This window comes from Balaenoptera acutorostrata, chromosome 5 (genome assembly GCF_949987535.1).
Source record: "Balaenoptera acutorostrata chromosome 5, mBalAcu1.1, whole genome shotgun sequence".
In the NCBI taxonomy this organism is placed as follows: Eukaryota; Metazoa; Chordata; class Mammalia; order Artiodactyla; family Balaenopteridae; genus Balaenoptera; species Balaenoptera acutorostrata.
Window position 1 is genome coordinate 124771652 of NC_080068.1, and position 19447 is coordinate 124791098.

The 19447-nt window shown below is 33.8% G+C and overlaps 1 protein-coding gene across 8 annotated transcripts in view; it reads left to right on the top strand.

Moving 5' to 3' along the window:
• The window catches only part of BLTP1 (bridge-like lipid transfer protein family member 1), a 202650-nt gene that overhangs the window by 48449 nt on the left and 134754 nt on the right, over positions 1 to 19447 (top strand). For all 8 annotated transcript variants that reach the window (XM_057546655.1, XM_057546660.1, XM_057546659.1 and 5 more), the window contains 9 exons: positions 3111 to 3267; positions 3676 to 3754; positions 6591 to 6682; positions 8001 to 8118; positions 14299 to 14454; positions 14728 to 14825; positions 17397 to 17575; positions 17742 to 17848; positions 18833 to 19038. In XM_057546655.1, coding sequence (XP_057402638.1) covers positions 3111 to 3267; positions 3676 to 3754; positions 6591 to 6682; positions 8001 to 8118; positions 14299 to 14454; positions 14728 to 14825; positions 17397 to 17575; positions 17742 to 17848; positions 18833 to 19038 — 1192 coding nt within the window. The remainder of the gene's footprint in view (positions 1 to 3110; positions 3268 to 3675; positions 3755 to 6590; positions 6683 to 8000; positions 8119 to 14298; positions 14455 to 14727; positions 14826 to 17396; positions 17576 to 17741; positions 17849 to 18832; positions 19039 to 19447) is intronic.

Consider the following 19447-nt stretch of genomic DNA (forward strand, 5'->3'; position numbering starts at 1 on the left):
ACAAAGGAGGGGACATGTACTACTATTTATGAGGGAACAGCTAAATGTTTATGTAAATATACATTGTTTAAAGCTAGTTTAGTCTTTCATAAACTAGCTTGAATGGAGAAATACAAGCTTAATCAGTCACTGAGGCAGATATTACTGGGCCACTGATGGACTACTAAGAGTGCTGATACTGACTTGATATACTGACTCTTTTTATACTTAATTGTTTTATTTATTTATTTTTTGAATTTTATTTTATTTTATGTTTTTACACAGCAAGTTCTTATTAGTTATCTATTTTATACATATTAGGGCATATATGTCAATCCCAGTCTCCCAGTTCATCCCAGCACCACAAACCACCCCTGCCGCTTTCCCCCGTTGGTGTCCATACGTTTGTTCTCTACATCTGTGTCTCTATTTCTGCCTTGCAAACTATACTTAATTGTTTTAAAAAGTGCTTTGTAAGCCCGGGCGCAGCAACGAAGACCCAACGCAGCCAAAAAACAAAAAAAAGTGCTTTCTACCTAGCATTGTTAGAAGAATTATATACTTTGTCAGGTACTATATTCTGTTAACCTTGGTATCTCTAGCATATAGAAATACCTGCTCCATTAAGTAGCTATTTAAATAACTACTAGTTATTTATATAGCTAGTATAATACTTGTATGGTAAATGTATAAGTAAGTGTGTTATTTGAATACTTGGAGTATGCTAATACAGTACGTCATTAAGTTCTGGGTTAGATTATTAGACCCGAAGGTAAACAGAGCTTAAAATTTCAGGTTAGAAAACAAATATTTTTCAAATTACTGGATTTAAATTTTCCTTTTATAATAAAAATTTTCATACATTAAACCATGCTATATTTATTGTGGAATAGTTGAAAATGAGGGGTTTTACATTCCCTTAAGTAACAGTTACACTTGCTATATTTGAAAGGAAAAACTTACAGCAGTGCTTTAACACAGACACAGAATATTTTTGCATTTTAGTATTTGAATAAAGTGTGATTCTTCTAAACTATATTTAATTGTATTGCATTAAGAAAAAGTATTAGGCTATATTTACATGAAAATCCTAGCTAAAATTCTTTTAATATATAGTCATATTCACTCTTTGGGTGATCTTTGTATAATACAGAGAAATGATACTGAAGATAACATGAAAGAAAAATTTGCTTTACCAGCTCCCTTCAGTAGGTCCTGCCACTGCTAGGAGAGAACAGCAATACATTTTTTAACCTGGACTTAACAAAACCATTCAGATTTATTAAAAAGAAAGAAGAAAGAAAGAAATTTATCACATGGGTTTAGTTTCCTTGTGTGAGTAATAATAGTATTTATCCCCTCCCTTATATATGCAAATTGTGCATTTCCTCTCTTGTAGCCATTTCCTTTTCTCCTTCCCCATACTGAGTTTCTAAACAAATATGAACTGTTATCAGAAATGTTAATTAGGTCATTTTTTTTTAGTATCTACCTTTTAGTGTAAGAAATATAGAAAGAAATCTCAACTGTTTTATTATTGGATAGTTGACTCAGCATTGTGAGTTTTTGATCTCTGATGTCGCATGACCTTATTTAGCTTATAGATTTTAATGTCAGTTCTGTTACCTTTACATGATTTTCTTTTTTGTTGTTATTTTTAACATCTTTATTGGAGTATAATTGCTTTACAGTGGTGTGTTAGTTTCTGTTGTATAACAAAGTGAATCAGCTATACGTATACATATATCCCCATATCCCCTCCCTCTTGTGTCTGAATCTTTAAGACACTCAACTTTTGTTTTTAAGAGTTTTCATGACAGAGTTGAAATATAAACTTTATAAATTCGTACTTACTCCTTAATGATAACTATAATAATGCAAATATTCCTGATATTGTCTGGCCTTTTATTCTTTCACTTAAGTGCTTTCATTTATATTTTCACACTTGATCTTCATAACAGTGAGAGACACAAGGACAGGTGTGGTGATCTGATTATACCTGTGAGAAAATAGAGACACAGAAGTTCAGTGATTTGGGCAAGATAGTAAAGCTATAGCATCTAGAGCCAAGATTCAGACCAACCCATCAAGTCCACTGCTCTTTTCATAGTATCCTGCTACCCATTTTATAGTCCATGATCACCTAATGATCAGATGGATTCTTTGTCTTGAAAGCTTAGTTTTATATATTTGTGTCTTAGCCAAAACATTTACAGACTTAATTTTCTTTTCATGTCTATAATGGATCAGTTTGCAAATTTTGTTCTGTTGATCTGATTTTTCCCAGTCAGTTTATTCCAAGCAGCATTTCCTGTTACTGATGACTCCTTCCTCAACTCTTCCTATTTAAAAGTCAGAAACTGATACTTTTTCTGAATGTATGAGTAACATGCTTATTTTTAATTATATAGAAGACTATGAATTGAAAGTTTCTTGGTTTCTTTCATGTTTGTCAAATGATAAGGGGAGGCAAATACATTAGAGCCCTAGCCTCCAAACACTTGCTTCTTTTTAGAAATCTATTGCTCTTTAGACTCTTATTGTTATAACATTGATTAATAGTGATTATGAAAATAATAGAAATAACACTTTTTCCATGTGCCATGTACTGCCAAGTCTTTTTCATATATGTTGTCATTTAATTCTTGGATCTATTCTCTGAGACTGGTTATGATAATCCTCTTTTACAGGTGAGGAAGCAGGCGAGTGTCCTCAGAAAGGTTAAGTAGTAATTGTCCAGAGTGGAATGATTCTAATTAAACCATCCCCCTTCAGCTCTTTCTTTGCCATTTGCACAATTGATATACCTGTAGAAAGTCTTTAATTTTTCACAGTATGTTTGAATAGTGCAAATTTGGTCTTACCTATGTCTTATTTGATAGTAGTATATTAAGTGCTCAAAGCTCATTGATCTCTGGAAGTATAAAACATTGGAGAAAACAGTCTCTCATTTTACTGAAAGGAAATTATGGTAGGTGTTATTTTGTGACTTAATTTTTTTTTTCAATTTTATGTCTAATTGTTAAATAAGATAGCAGTGGTAATAGAAAGTTATAATACTGACTTTGTCTCTTATCAGTGGTAATTTTATTTGAATAACTTGTCATTATTCTTTCTTCCTCCTTATTTAGAGATTGTTTATGGAAGTTCTTCTTCCCTCCTGATTATCAAGTTCTGAAAGTCTCTGAAATTGCACAGCCTGGGAGACCAAGACAGATCCTTGCTTTTGAACTACGAATGAATATTATTGCAGATGCTACAATTGACTTGCTGTTTACCAAAAATAGGGTAATTATTGAAATAATATAGTAGAAAATTATGTGTAAAATTTGAACATTATTTTCCAAAGTATCTTTCTGGTGACTAGTCCTATACTCAGATTCATTTCTATGAGCTTCCCTGACCCCCACCCCCAATAATTGTATGTATGTTACTTTCATTAAGTGCCAAATAGTAGAAAGAAGTTAATTAATAATAATAGACCTTTATACTATAGTCTGATTCATTTTCTCCTTTAAATCTGGCCAAACTGTTTTAGTATATTTTTGGTATAAATTTGAACTTTTGCTCTTAGGAACTTTTAATACCTATTTAATACTATTGATGATTAAATTTTGTCTTTGATAATAACTGAAAAGTAAAGATGGGAGTGTGGTTATAATAAATGTCTCATGAATTATTTTTTGCTTTTGGTAGGAAACAAATGCTGTACATGTAAATGTAGGAGCTGGCTCATATTTAGAAATTAATATTCCAATGACAGTCGAGGAAAATGGTAAGCTACGATGAGTGTTTTTCTGTTTTAAGTGACTAGTAGGGGAATAATTGATATATAAATAATCCAGTTAGACTAAAATTAATGGGGTTTTCTTTTTCAGCTTTTTATTATATTTTGATGTGCCTGTAGTTAGTAAATACTATATTATTCATGCACCTGGAGAGAAGGGAAAAGTGTTTTAATCAAGCTAGGTCTTATTATTCTGTGTTTTATTATACCTTACACTTCTTTTGTAAGTTTGTGTGTAATTTGCTTAGTGTATGTTTTTCCTGTTAGTCTGTTGCTCTGTGAAGGCTGGTACTACGTATTTCTTTTCACTGGTGTATACGTGTACCAAGCCCAGGACCTGGCATGTGGTCCATGGGCAGAAATAGATTGAATGACTAATAGGCTTTGTTTTAGGTTATATTGTTAGTAGATTTTTGTCAGGAAGTAAGCTGGGTACTTTGAATAACATAACTTTAAGAAAGCAGAATATTTCATATTTAAAATATTAAATCATGCCCTGATTAGCTGTAGTTTTATCTGAGCTAAGATAATCTAAGTTCATTATGAATTTGAAATTTGGGCTCTGATACAGGTTAATCAGTAACATGATTAAATACTTTATTGTTAAATTTATCAAAATATTATATAGTCTCCCTCATTTCTCCTTGTTCTTCCCATCCTCTTATTACATTTGTAATTGAGACCAGTTGAAGTGAAATTCTGCTTTATTTCTTCACTTTCTTGAGAGTATGGAGAGTAGCAACTCACCAATGTTTTTAAATTACTGAATAGCAATGTTACTATTGCTAAGTATAATTAGAATAATTTTTATGTAATTCTTGGCTCTCTTTTCTTGTTTCTGTCACTCATTTTGTTGCTACGATAAGAAGAAAACAGGCAAAGGTGTTGACTAGATTTATTAGCTTGCATAAAAAGGTAGCAGTTGAGTCTGCCTGCTTAGATAATTAATTCAAAAAGTGACTGAGAATGAGATAGTATATCTTTTCCCTGTAACTTTAGGGCTATTACACTGAAGAACTAAAACCTTATCTTAGTTACTTTTAAAAGAATAACCTAAGTCTTGAAGCAGATGCTTGAGATTCTCTAGGATTCAGAGTAGTCAGTTGGAAAGAAGCATCTTTCAGGATAGCCTTATTACTGATATATAGGATCTGTAATTCTGTAGGAGAAGAGGCTGTTGAGGGTTGCACAGAATTGAGAATGGTTCAGTTAAGGGAGTGCTTCTGCCTTTTTTTTTTTTTTTTTTTTTAATCTTTGGCTGCATTGGGTCTTCGTTGCTGCGCACGGGCTTTCTCTAGTTGCGGCGAGTGGGGGCTTCTCGTTGCGGAGCACAGGCTCTAGGTGCGTGGGCTTCAGTAGTTGTAGCACACGGGCTCAGTAGTTGTGGCACGCGGGCTCAGCATTTGTGGCTCGTGGGCTCTAGAGCGCAGGCTCAGCACTTGTGGTGCCCGAGCTTAGTTGCTCCGCAGTACGTGGGATCTTCCCGGACCAGGGCTTGAACCCGTGTCCCCTGCATTGGCAGGCGGATTCTTAACCACTGCGCCACCAGGGAAGTCCCTCTGCCTTTTTAAACTGATGATGCATATAGGAAATAATATTTGTACAGATTTTGGGGGGGGTACATTTATTGGTGCACTGGGGTAAAGGGGCCATCTGAGGACTGAGGCGTCAATAGCTTGAGCATATACCTATTATGAATTCATGGGAAGTGTCACAGCACACTGACTGTTGAACTGAATGAGTTAAGTGTCTAAGGAAAACCCAGTCAAGTTCTTGGTAAAGGTTAGGTGGCTTTTAAGATGACTATCTTCAAAGGGAAAAATAGACTTAAGTTCTTAGACAATAACAAAATGTAATTCGAAAACATTTGAAAACTGGTCCCAGAGATTCAGGTGTTTAGGGGAAAAAAAAATGCCCAGAGCAGGATGCATGTTGAATTAGCCATATAGGAATGATCATAGTGTTAGTGTTCATAGGAGGGCAGTCCATCAAGAAAAGAAGTGAAATACTCTGAACCTTTCTGCTTTTATTCAGAATGGGGCTGTGTTGTTTGGTAACTGTCACTATGTAAGGAATAGTTTTTTTGTTTAGCAACTGTCATTACACATTTTTTTAATAATTTATTTGTGCAATCTCCTGACTTCTCTCCTACCTATCCTTGCCCTGCTGGGTGTATTTTGAACAAGGATATGATATATTAGATCCATCCTATTCCCTTTTTTTTTTAAATACCGTCTTTTCTACAGACAGATTTCAGACTTTTTGAAGTCATTTAGTGAAAGGGTCTGTCCTGGGTGGTGGAGTAGATTTGGATTTCTAGCATTGCCTGTCTGTAGCTATGACTAACTCAAGACTTTCTTATTGGGATATTCAAAGCCATGTTTTCAATACCTCTATAATAAAGCTGGTGTTTTAATTTCCAAAAAGAAAAAGAAAAAAAAGCAACTGTCATTACATAAGGGGTAGTTGAAAATGATGAATATATGTACCCTTGAGTCAGTGAAAAAAAGACATGGGAGCAGTCTTAAATATTTGCACACTATCATATGGAAAATAGACTTGTAGTTTTGCACTGGAAAGCAGAGTCAGGATATACCTTATATGAAGATGGAACTCTTTTCCATCAGAGCTGTCCGAAATGAGATAGGTTACATATGAGATAGTATACTCCACATTATTGGGGGTATATTTAAATAGTGACTGATTACCATTTTTCAGGAATTCCTTCTTTGTGTGGTGGGGGAATTTGTTTCCAGTCTAAAATTTTAAATTATATGTATATATTTCTTTAGGTTGTTAATTTTTATGTTTTCACTTATTTTAGGTTACACCCCTGCAATTAAAGGACAACTCTTACATGTTGATGCCACTACCAGCATGCAATACCGGACTCTTTTAGAAGCAGAAATGTTAGCAGTAAGTCTAGAGTATATGTTGATATGCCTACATCCATAAAATACAAATTTGGTTTTAATTTTTTAATATAAAATTTTAATGGCCAGGAGGTCATCAAATGGTCAGTCTTCTCATTCAAGAACGACCAGATGCTCTTGACCATGTTTTTGGGAAGAGGGGTAGATTCCCAATGCTGTGGACTCCCTTTGGCATCTCTCTGTTGCTCTTCTTTTGGGGGAAATGAATATAAGGCAACACTACATGGGTTTTTGGCCTTTAAAAATGCGAAAAGTTCTCGGTGTATTGTTTTTACACTTCATTGTATGGCTAGACTAGCTGTCTCCTATGCTGTAAGTAAGATAATTTTTTACTCTCTGTTTTCTGGCCCCATCAGATTCTTTCTCAGGGCTTAATAATTCATTGTCTTTTTTTACTTGATGAATAAGGTAAAAGGAAGAAAATGTTATTGATACCCTGAATTGCTCCATATTAGAAACAGAATAAATATGGAAATGCTCATGATTGAAAACTGCAGGTCGGGAACTCATTAATCAAGCAGATTATTATTTTTTCTCAGGGACGACAACAATAACAACAATAATAACAAAAGTCACTGCGTAGAATGGCTGATATTTAGAGAGGATTCTTTGATATTAGATGATATCATTAGGTCCTTAATTGCTTGTCTAAACAAGCATATTTATATATGATATATGTAAATTAAGAAGAAAATTTTGCAATTACCAAGAATATAATGAATACTATAAATATGAATGTTCAGCATTTTAATGAATTCCTGAGCTATTGCTGATAAATTGTGCTGTGCAATAATGGTATTCCTTGCCAGGCAGCTCTTGCCTTTGCAGAATTGCCAAGCTTTGGCAGGTGGAATATACCACAAAGCATCATGTCAGATTTATAACTACTGTGCTGTCAAATGAGAACCGAGGAGGCACTGGTGGCCAAACTTCTGTGTGACAGTATGCATTGCCCTCTACCCTGCCTGACCCTGAGCCTCTCACTTAACAGATTACATTTAAAGAAGAGTTAATGAAGTTGGCTGTTACTCTGTTTGTTTAGCTACAGTATCAAAACTGTAGCCTGATTTGTTCTTAAAGTTTTTTGGCCACATCATGGCTTAGTATTTCAAGGAGCTGGATGGAACCATGGATACTGACCTTTAGCCACAGCAATATTAAAATCTCTAAGGGACATTCTCTTTGGCTCAGTAGGAAAATAAGTTTTAATTACTCGCCAGTTTGTGCGAGTTCATTTCTAATGCTGTCACACAATGTCATATTTTAACCTCTGACATTTTTACTTAATATTTGGTTTGCAGTTTCACATCATTGCCAGCTACCCCCGAATATGGAACATGCCACAGACATGGCAGTGTGAATTAGAGGTTTATAAAGCCACCTACCACTTCATCTTTGCACAGAAGAATTTCTTCACAGGTAATTTTCTAATAAGTATAAATACAATGAGATTTGAGATTTATCATAGTGAACTTGTTTATAGTCAATATGTTTTGCTTTTAGATTCAACGTAGGGACTTGATGACATAATTCATACTTTCTTTTACACTTCTTTTGGGGCCAAGTTTATCAAAGGAAAAACTTAAATATACATGTTCTGTGCTGTCTTCTAACCCAAACAAGGAAAATATGAACCCAAAATTGAGCTTAGGAGGAAGTGCAAGAACTCATTTTTGTGTCAGTTTAGTGGGGGATAAGTTGGGGAAGATGAATCAGTTTCTTTCTCTTCCTGAATTAGGCATCATCGTGGCTTTATTATTTTGTTTTAGTTAGTAATCCACAGACAGTATATTCAAATAGTCAAATATGTTATTTTTATATTTGGAGTCCCTACTTAACTCCTTTCTGTTGGCATGTATAATTGAGTTGATGCTATCATTAGGTGGAAAAAATTCTTTTATTTCTTGCAGCATGTTATGATAGCTACTCATTATTTTATGATTATGGGAACATGTGGTCTTAGTCTCTGAATGACATAAATATTGCTACATAAAAATAAGCATTTTTTGAGCCTTTCTGTAAGAAATTTAGCCAGAGTTGGTCTGCTTTTCTAGGATCAGTGGCTACCCCAGAACTCCTAATATTTGCTTGACTGATTGCTGCGTTTATCTGTTTGTCCATCCACCCACCCATCATTTACAAGCATTCTGTGCTGAGTACTAACGTTTGTGGGTATAGCAGTGATTAAGATATTCACAGGTTTCCCTGTCCTGACATTAGTTCCTAGCAATACGATGTTGGCCAAATTTCCTAATTGTTTAAGCTTCAGTTTCCTTATCTGTGAAATAGGGATAACAATTTCTGACCTAATTTTGCTATTGCTAGAGTTTTGGCCTTTTATAATAATGCCATTACTATAATATGTTCAATCATTAGTCTTCTATATTTGTTTTTTGCTTTGATCAGGAGCCTTATCATGGGGATTAGATAGAATGATTCTGTATTTTTGCAGTTGTATAATTCTTCTCCAAGGCTCAAGTCAAGGTCCCAGTAGCAGAAACTTTGACAGAGTCCTTGGCAAGTTAAATTTTTGTCAGTGAAGCTGAACATTGAATAAGTACTACTTAATTCAGATTTATGAAAAAAATAATAGCTAAAACTTACAGTGTGTATTAGTGTCTGTCTCTGTTCTAAGCAGTTTCACATATTAAATCATTAAATCCTCATAATAATTCTCTGAGGTCAATTTTATTATCATTATCCTTATTTTACAGATGAGGGCAGTGAGTTACAGAGTGGTTAAGCAATTTGTCCAGGGGTAACACGACTAAGTCAAGCTAGGATTCCAAACCCAAATAGTCTGGTTCAAGAATCTGTTTTTATACAGATAGCTTCTTTGCATAGTCTTTTCCTTCTCACTTAAGATTTTATCATTTCTAACTTTGCTAATCTTTTAAAATAGATTCCAGTTGCTTTCTTTCTTTTTAGACTTTTTAAATTATAAATTATTTAATTTATTTGAACTTAAAGAAAAAACCCACTATTTTCAAGCATTCAATACTTCACATTGTTTTTCCTCCAGAATTTCACAATCTCAGACTTTAGCAGTGCTAAGAATACTTGGAGTAGAAGTATAAATTTCTCAAAATTTAAACTTTATTTTGTAGTAGCGCTTACATTTAGACTGAATATTGTATTAGTTAAACAAGTACACATTTCCTAAATTACAATTGTGTTTTTTCTTAAATTATTTTCTTTCTCTGACTCTAATCTTTATGCTTATACCTATTTAACTTCACTTTTTTAGTTATTTTTTTCTAAAATTTATTTGGAGAAATTTAAAAAATATAGAAAGGTACAAAACTTAAGTTCTCATCTCCCAGATTTAACAGCTATAACATTTAGATATGTTACTTCTGAAATCTTTCTAGAGTCCTTCAAAAACTTATTTATTCTTTTAAAAAGATACTATCAGAGAGTGATATTAATTTAGCCTTGGAGAGAACATACTTGGTCATAGTGTTTGAATTGCTTTTCTCTTTTCTCAGTTTTACATTTCTCTGTTGACAGATTTTTGCAGAAAATAAATTATCTATTTGGTGTGAGGGAATACCTAATATGCCTCAAGAGCCATTCTCATGCCAGTTACTAGTGGGATAAAATTGTTCTTATGAGATTTCAATGTGGGACAGAGATCTCTTCAAGATAAATACAATATAGAGCCTCAGGAGTGAAAGATGTAAAACAAAGGCAGAAGTGAAGTCTTTACAGGCAATAATGAAATTGACTTAGGTTTACTCTGATAATGGGAGAAGAAGACAATATAACGGTATTGCAAAGCCCCAGTACCAGGTGATGGACATTTTGTAGGGTGTTGACCTATCAACTGAATTATAAAGTGAGTTGTAGATGAGTTTTTTCCCAGACTAACATTTAGATTACCAACTTCACAACTTTTAAAATTTTGTTATCTAAATGATTAAGGCCGTCATCAAGAAAGTGCTTCCAAATAAATACATTTGTTTGGTAAGACCATCTGGTAATAAGAGCAGCTTTTGGTTTAAAGAGAAATACACATTGGAAGTAGTTTTTGAGGTTCTTAGTAAAAATATTTTGTTACCATAATTTTTAATATTTGTCAGTAAAGATATTGTATAAGCTGGTAGGGAAACTATATTGCAGAATATACTGACGTTTAGATAAGATACTAAAAAAACTAATAAGACATTAAAATAGAAATTGGCTAAAAACTATAAAATTATGTTGGTTTCCTTAGATGATCAGTAGATTATTTGAATTTGTGTTTATTTTACTAGCAGTTATAGCTCAGCCTTTTAAGTAGTACTATGAGGTAGATAAATGCAACCAGTATAAGTTGAGAGTCACTTATTAATAATGATTCAAAACAAATATAAGCCATGATCTCAACGCAGAGAGAACTTATAGGGATATCGCTTATGGGAATTTATTTATCAATCTCAAGTATATTGGCATGTGCAGTACTAGACTTAGACAAATAAAACAATACCTAACAGTATATATATACACACACACACACACACACACACACACACACACACATTGAGTGCAAGCATGAATTTCAAAGCTAACAAATGCATGTAAGACGTGGATACAGAGGAAATCAATACGATCTGAAGATAATTAGAGAAAGTAAGGAAGGACATTAAGATTGGAAATGGTCTTTGTAAATGAACTCAGTGATATTAACTAAAATTTGCATGGTATGTTTTCATAACACATTCCAAAGCACGTTCATTGGTATCATCTTCACAACAACTCTGAAAAGGGATAGCTGTCATTGTTATCCTTGAGTTAACAATGATGAAATTGAAGAAACATTCAATGACTTGGGCAGACTCATGAAGCTAGTAAGTGCAAGAGACATTTAAGAACAATTTTTTGACTGTAGTAGTCTCTGTACTGTCTCTGTAGTGTCATGCTGTTGTTAAAGATGGTTAGAGTTTTCCTGCAACAAGGAGGTTACCAAAGAGTGTGTTCATTTTAGAAGGGATGAATAGTTTGAGTAAAAGTGCAGAACCAAAAATGTTTATGAGGAAGAAAAGTGTGAAAATCAGCTTGATGAATGGTGAATTTGTATTGTGTAGTTGGCTAATCCCAGAGATGACTTTTGGGCATCTCTTAAGTGCTGAACACTGTGTTAAAGAATAAAGTTAGATAGTAGGGATGCAGTCAGGTTAGTTAGGTAGGGCGGTATGTAGAAGTAAAATTTTAGAAGTAGGCGTAGATACTATAAGGTATGATGAGCTACTGTGATTGCTTGTTAAATGAAATAAAAGTATATTTAAAGTAAAATCGTTAAGTGGAAATTTCCGTTCTCTAGTCTTAGAACAGGTTAATAGCCATATGCCTTTTATCGTTGATATAGTAAAACTGCATCTTACTAAAATTAATTTAAATTGTTATTGAAATTTGATATCAAATGTATTATTTTGCCATTTTATCAAGAGAGGCATCTCTCTAATATATGTGCACAAGTTTCTGTACATTGCAGCTAAATTTTATTTATTTATTTATTTTATTTATTTATTTTTTAATTATCAGCACCTTTATTATTTATTTATTTATTTATTTATTTGGCTGTGTTGGGTCTTCGTTTCTGTGCGAGGGCTTCCTCTAGTTGCGGCAAGCGGGGGCCACTCTTCATCGCGGTGCGCGGGCCTCTCACTATCGTGGCCTCTCTTGTTGCGGAGCACGGCTGCAGATGCGCAGGCTCAGTAGTTGTGGCTCACGGGCCTAGTTGCTCCGCGGCATGTGGGATCTTCCCAGACCAGGGCTCGAACCCGTGTCCCCTGCATTAGCAGGCAGATTCTCAACCACTGCACCACCAGGGAAGCCCCTGCAGCTAAATTTTAAATGAGTTCATATGATATTTGACTTCTGATTTCATTACTGAATCTAATATTTTTTAGTTTAAAGATGTCCTTTAAAATTCAAAGAAAACACTTTAAATATTTAAGTATTTTTGCCTATTATTTTCCTTAGAATATCTTTAATACTAAGTGCTACTGTTTGTGGAGTGCTTATCTTGTGGCAGTTTCTGTGCTAAAAGTTCACATATATCATCTAAATTCTCACAATAGGTCTGTGAAGTTGTCCACATTTTGTAAAAGAGAAAACCCATAACATTTCAGTTATTTGTTCAAGATTATGTAACTAATAAAATGATAAAGCCGCAATTTAAACCCAGGACTGTCTGGTTGTCAGAGTTTGTGCTATAACAATGGTACTTATAGTTGTTTCCCTCTCTCCAATACACACAGTTCTGATTTTATAGCACTGTGTTATGTACTGTGAGTATACAAAGATGAGCTTGACACCTTTTAGGAGGAGACCATTTATTGAAGGACATCCTTGCTGGGAGTATACAATGCATGCAATAATGTGAATGCCAGAGGAAAAGTAGAGGAAAGCACTGTGATAGAACAGGGCTAACATCTTTATATAAAGACTTTTTGCCTATTGAGGTTAAAAAAAAAAAAAATTAAGGTACGAAAGGATAAGCAGACTAAGAACTATGAACTAGGAGCTGACTATGAACACAGTTTTAAAAAACAACACTTAAACCAACAAATCAGCAATACAGTAAATCAGCAGTCAACAAAGATGACTGACTATAATTCTAAGGCCAAGTCTTTGTTTTGTTCACATTGTATTCCCACAGTCTAAAACAGAGTCTGGCACACATTAGACATTCTGTAGGTATTTGTTTTGTGAATAAAACAACACGAATAATGTTCAACCCTACCTGTAATTAAGAAATTCAATTAAAGTGAGAGAGCATTTTTCAATTACCAATTATCAAGCCGCATCACCCCCACTCCCGGCCCCCCACCCCCACCCAAAACAAAAATAGAGAAAGGGAGAGAGGTAGAAAGAAATATAATGCAGGAGCAGGTACAGTGAAATGGATAGTTGACCATACATTTCTAATAGGAGCATAAATGGATCTACTACTCTTGGAAAGAAGTTTTGTGATTTATAATAGCCTTAAAAAATTTCATAAACTTTGACCTAGCAAATCCATTTTTTAAATCTATCCTGACAAAATAATCCTGAATATGTAAAATATCTTGCATGAAAATATACATGATAACATTATATATAACAAAAACTTGAAGAAAGTCTAAATATCCAAGTACAGTAAATGGTTAAGTAAATCTTTGCAAATCTTTTTAATGAACAAAATTTTTGATAATGTGTACGAAATAACAAGGCAAAATTTTGAGTTCAATGAAAAAAAGTAATATAACTTGTACATCTAGGATAGTGTAAAAATCTACATAGAAAAAAGAACTAGGATGAGATATATCCACAATGTTAGGTATTTTGGTAACAGAATATCAGGTAATTTTTTTTCCCTTTTTTATCTTCTGAAGTTTCTTTAAAAACATAATAGGTATATGAAATGCATAAAAGTTTTCTTATTTGGAACTGTGATTAGTAAGTAAACATTTTTACTGTCAAATCATTTAGCTACATCTTAATCACCTTTTAATATTTTTGTATAAAAGTTCTTTTTAGATAACAATAGGAAACTTTTTGGTGTTAGAATATTTTTATTTTGTTTTCTGAATTTCAATTAATTTTACATTCTGTCTCCTGCCTCAATAATTTTAGATTTAATTCAAGACTGGTCAAGTGATAGTGCTCCAGACATTTTTTCATTTGTTCCATATACATGGAATTTTAAAATCATGTTTCATCAATTTGAAATGATTTGGGCAGCTAATCAGCACAATTGGATTGACTGTTCCACTAAACAACAGGAAAATGGTAAGTACTTTTTAAAAATTAGGTTAGTATTCTGTTCATTAAGACAAATACCAACAAAGAAAACTGGTATTGATTTTTGTGGTTTTAATAGATACTAGAATTGATCTTTTTTTCCATTGTCTTATAAGACTCTCAGAGAACTATTTCAGAATTTGTATTACACTAAGCACATTAAATTTAATTTTGTTTAGGTGTGTATTTAAGGCAGTTTTTGTTTAAAATTTTTTTGAAATTAAAAGTAAATTTCTTTTTCTTTTTTTTTTTTTTTTGCAGTGTACCTGGCAGCCTGTGGGGAAACACTAAACATTGATTTCTCTTTGCCGTTTACGGACTTTGTTCCAGCTACATGTAATACCAGGTTCTCTTTAAGAGTACGTATAATTGGATACATTGTTTATTCCACAAGGTTTATTAGTAAGTTTGATTTCCCAGCCCTTACCTTTACTCTCTCCTGCCCATCCTGTTGCCACCCTGAAGTATTTTGGTTTTCCACCATTGTTCACTAACTTCAGTGGCACAGCATTGCCTGTTTCTTTTTTGTAGTTAAATGTAATATTCTGCCATTCCCCTAAGTTCCCCAAGTTCCCCTAAGAAGTTGGGCAGTAACTTGAAAAGATATGTGTACCCCAGTGTTCATAGCAGCATTATTTACAACAGCCAAGATATGGAAGTGACCTCAGTGCCCATTGACAGATGAATGGATAAAGAAGATGTAATATATATACTCACTGGAGTATTACTCAGCCATAAAAAAGAATGAGACCTTGCCATTTATGATGTGGATGACCTGGAGGGGTATTATGCTTAGTGAAATAAGTCAAACAGAGAAAGACAAATACTGTATGTTTTCACTTATATTTGGAATCTAAAAAACGAAACAAATGAACAGATGAAACAGAAATGGACTTCCAGATACAGAAAACAAACTAGTGGTTACCAGAGGGGGGAGGGGAAGGAGGAGGGGTGAAATAGGTGAAGGAGATTAAGAGGTATAAACTGCCAGTTATAAAATAAGTAAGTCACGGGGATGTAATGTACAGCCCTGGGAATATAGTCAATATTTTATAATAACTTTGTATTGATATAGCATATAATCCATTAAAACACTGAATTGTGTTATACAACTGAAATGAATATAATATTGTAAATCAACTGTACTTCTATTAAAAAAAAAAAAAGCTGGGCAAAAAAAAAAAAAATTCCTTGAGTCGATTATTTTGTTAGAGCTCATTTCTGACCTCTGTGACTAATCTATATGTTCTCTTAAGAACTTATTCTAGCTCTAATATTAGTCTGTCTGTGAACTGGATTTTACATTTCTCTATACAGTTGACACTTGACCAGTGTGGAGGTTAGGGACGCTGACCCTCCCTGCCATCATAAATTCGTGTGCAACTTAGAGTCAGTTCTCCTTATATCCTCCGTATCCTTGGTTCCTCTGTATCTGAGGTTCAGCATCTGCAGATTCAACCAACCACAGATTGTGTAGGACTGTAGTATTTACTGTTGAAAAAGCGTCCATGTGTAAGTGGCCTGTGCAGTTCAAACTTGTGTTGTTCAAGGGTCAGCTGTATTTCATTCCTAATTTTAACCATGAATTCAAGGAATAAACCCCATGATCCAAAAGCCAGCTCTTAGGAGTTCAAAATTCATGGTATACCTAACTTTAAGGTATACAATCATTAGTAGTTGTAGTATTGATGGAGGTTATGAAGGTAAAAAATAGCAACAATAATAAGAGCAGCCAGCAAGTATTAACATCTTCTTTGTACTGGACACTACTCCAAGTGCTTTATGTGTAGTAACTCATATAATCATTCTCAGAACAACCCTCTTGAAGTAGTTGTTATTATCTGCATTTACAGAATAGGAAACTGAGGAGGCAAGTTTATGTAACTTGTCATATAGCTAGTGAGTGACCAAGTTAGAATTCGAACCCAGGCAGTATAGTTTAGGGCTCCACTCTTTTAATCACCCCACTGTGCTGCCTGTTAAGAAACCAAGCATCAAAATGAGCAAAGATTCAGGGACCTATAAGGAAAAAAAGGATATGTTCTGTATTTTTAAAAACATGATTGTCTATTTGATTCTAGTAAGTCTTGGTTCCTTAAAAGGCAGTTGAGGAACCAAGACTTACTAGAATCAAATAGGCAATCATATTTTTAAAAATACAGAACATATTCCACCTGAGCTTATATTACCTGATTTTTAATTTTTTTTTACTGAGTTACGTGTGAAATATCCAAGGAAACCCATGGAAGATAATCTTCTTACTGTTTTCTAGAAACTGTGCTGTTTATTTCCCTGATTTTTTTTTCTTGACTTTCTTTTTCTTAGAGATTTTATTTTTATTATTATCTTTTTTAAAGAAGGTTAATTAATTAATTAATTTATTTATTTATTATTTTTGGCTGTGTTGGGTCTTCGTTGCTGCACGTGGGCTTTCTCTAGTTGCGGAGAGCAGGGGCTACTCTTCGTTGTGGTGCACGGGCTTCTCATTGCGGTGGCTTCTCTTATTGTGGAACACGGGCCCTAGGCGCGCGGGCTTCAGTAGTTGTGGCACTCAGGCTCCGTAGTTGTGGCTCGTGGGCCCTAGAGCACAGGCTCAGTAGTTGTGGCACACAGGCTTAGTTGCTCCGTGGCATGTGGGATCTTCCTGGACCAGGGCTCGAACCCATGTCCCCTGCATTGGCAGGCGGATTCTTAACCACTGCGCCACCAGGGAAGTCCCTTTCTTGACTTTCTAAGCAGAATTTAGTTTCAGTCAATGTAAGATCTTATTCCAGTTACATACCTGATTATTCAATGTAAAACCTGCCATTTCAAATTTATGTTTATTTTCTGTTTAATTGATTATTATAGATAAGCTTGCCTGTAAATAGTAACCTAACAAATTTATGTACCTATTTTGTTACTTTGGGTTATTATAAATTATTTTTTAGGGAGAAGATGTTGATCTTCATTTGTTTCTACCAGATTGCCACCCTAGTAAATATTCATTGTTTATGCTGGTAAAGAATTGCCACCCAAATAAAATGACTCATGATACTGGTATTCCTGCTGAATGTCAAAGCGGCCAGAAAACAGTTAAACCAAAATGGCGGAACATTACTCAAGAAAAGTAAGTACTTAATATTAGTGATCTAAGTATTTTGTGTTTATGTGGAGAAATTACTCTTCTAATTCTTTAAAAGAATGACAGTAAAATTTGATTATCTGTAACTGGTGTCTGTATACAATCAAAGGAATAAGTACCAGACTAGAAACTTTATTTTTACTCTTCAAAGGGCTGGTTGGGTTGAATGCTGGACTGTCCCAAGTGTCATGCTTACAATTGATTACACATGGCATCCAATTTATCCACAAAAAGCAGATGAACAGCTAAAACAGTCATGTAAGTGTTTTTATATAATTTGTATGTTGAAATATCTAGTGTTATAATTGATAAACATCAAAGATACAAGGAGAAATTTAAAATGTTTGGAAATGCATCTATTGGCAATTTTATACGTTTAAAATCTTTTAAGGATTTTGGTATAATTACAGCTAACTTTCATTGAGCATTTACTATATATCAAGTACTAGGCCAAGCTGTTTCCTGCTTTACTTTATCTCATTTAACTCTTGAAGCAACTCTGTGAGATAGATGTTATAATTATTATTGTAATTGTAGAGTTGAGGAAATATGCTCAGAGAAAGTAAGTATTTTTCTCAAGGTCTGCTGAGCTACAAGCAGCAGAGCTGGAGTATGAAGTTAGGTATATGTAAATCTGTATATTTAAAGCACTTGATTTTGTGAAATGTTAGTTTCTTTAATGCATTTTGACAACTGTCTTAGCATTTATAGTTTTCCTGAGGCTTAAGTGCTGCTTTATTTGGATCCAAAGTGGAATTAGAGTCAAGTGATATTTTCTGTGTATTTTTCCAGTGAGTTAAGTTTTTAAGAATAGTTTCTGTAACTTTCTCATATGTATATGTTGATAATGTCACACTGCATTTGAATAGCTGTTTATGTGAAAATAACTTTATAGTTTAATGCCTGAGTATAGTTAAAGCCTAATCGTGACCCAGATTTACAGTATATTGACAGAACTTGATGAGAATGTTGCCTTTGTTAATGGGAACTTTTCATCAATTCTTTGAAGTTTGATTTATGTATTTTTATACATATTTCAATGAAGTCCATTTTTTATTGCATTCTTAACTATTAGTCTTTCAAGTTTGTTTTCATTATATACTACAGATATTTTATCAGCATTAGTTGCTTTCATATTTGCAAAATAGAATTTCTTAGTGACTAGTTCTTTGAAGAACTTTTAAGAGGTGCTTTCCTCCCTCACCCCTCAAACATTATTCTTTTTTCCTCAATTTATTCCAGTGTCAGAAATGGAAGAAACAATGCTATCTGTATTAAGGCCATCCCAGAAAACAGACAGAGTTGTTTCTTCTCCCTCTACTTCTTCACGTCCACCTGTTGATCCCTCAGAGCTTCCACCTGATAAGCTTCATGTAGAAATGGAACTTTCTCCAGATTCTCAGATAACTCTCTATGGACCTCTATTAAATGCCTTTCTATGTATAAAGGTAAGAATTTTAAAAGAACCTCCATATTTTTAAACATAGGAAAAGCATTTAACATCTAATTGAAATTGAGACCATTTGAAATGGCCAATTATATGATTTAAAGTATTTAGGATATATTATATATGTCAACTAGGTTTGTGGTGTTAGACCCAATTATAAAATTATTTATTAAAAATTGTGTACTCCTCAGTTTAGCATTTTTTATTTTGAGCAATTAGTGTGTTCTAGGAGTTGTGCTAGTTGCTAGAGATACAGATGATATAGCATCTGTCCTTAAGATAAGCTAGAGGGATATAGCAGGATAGATATATATATATGGACAATTTTAACACATTGTAATTAATGCGGCAGTAGAAGTATAAAAGAACTTTGTTATCTGAGGATAACTGTATCAGGAAAAGGCTACTTC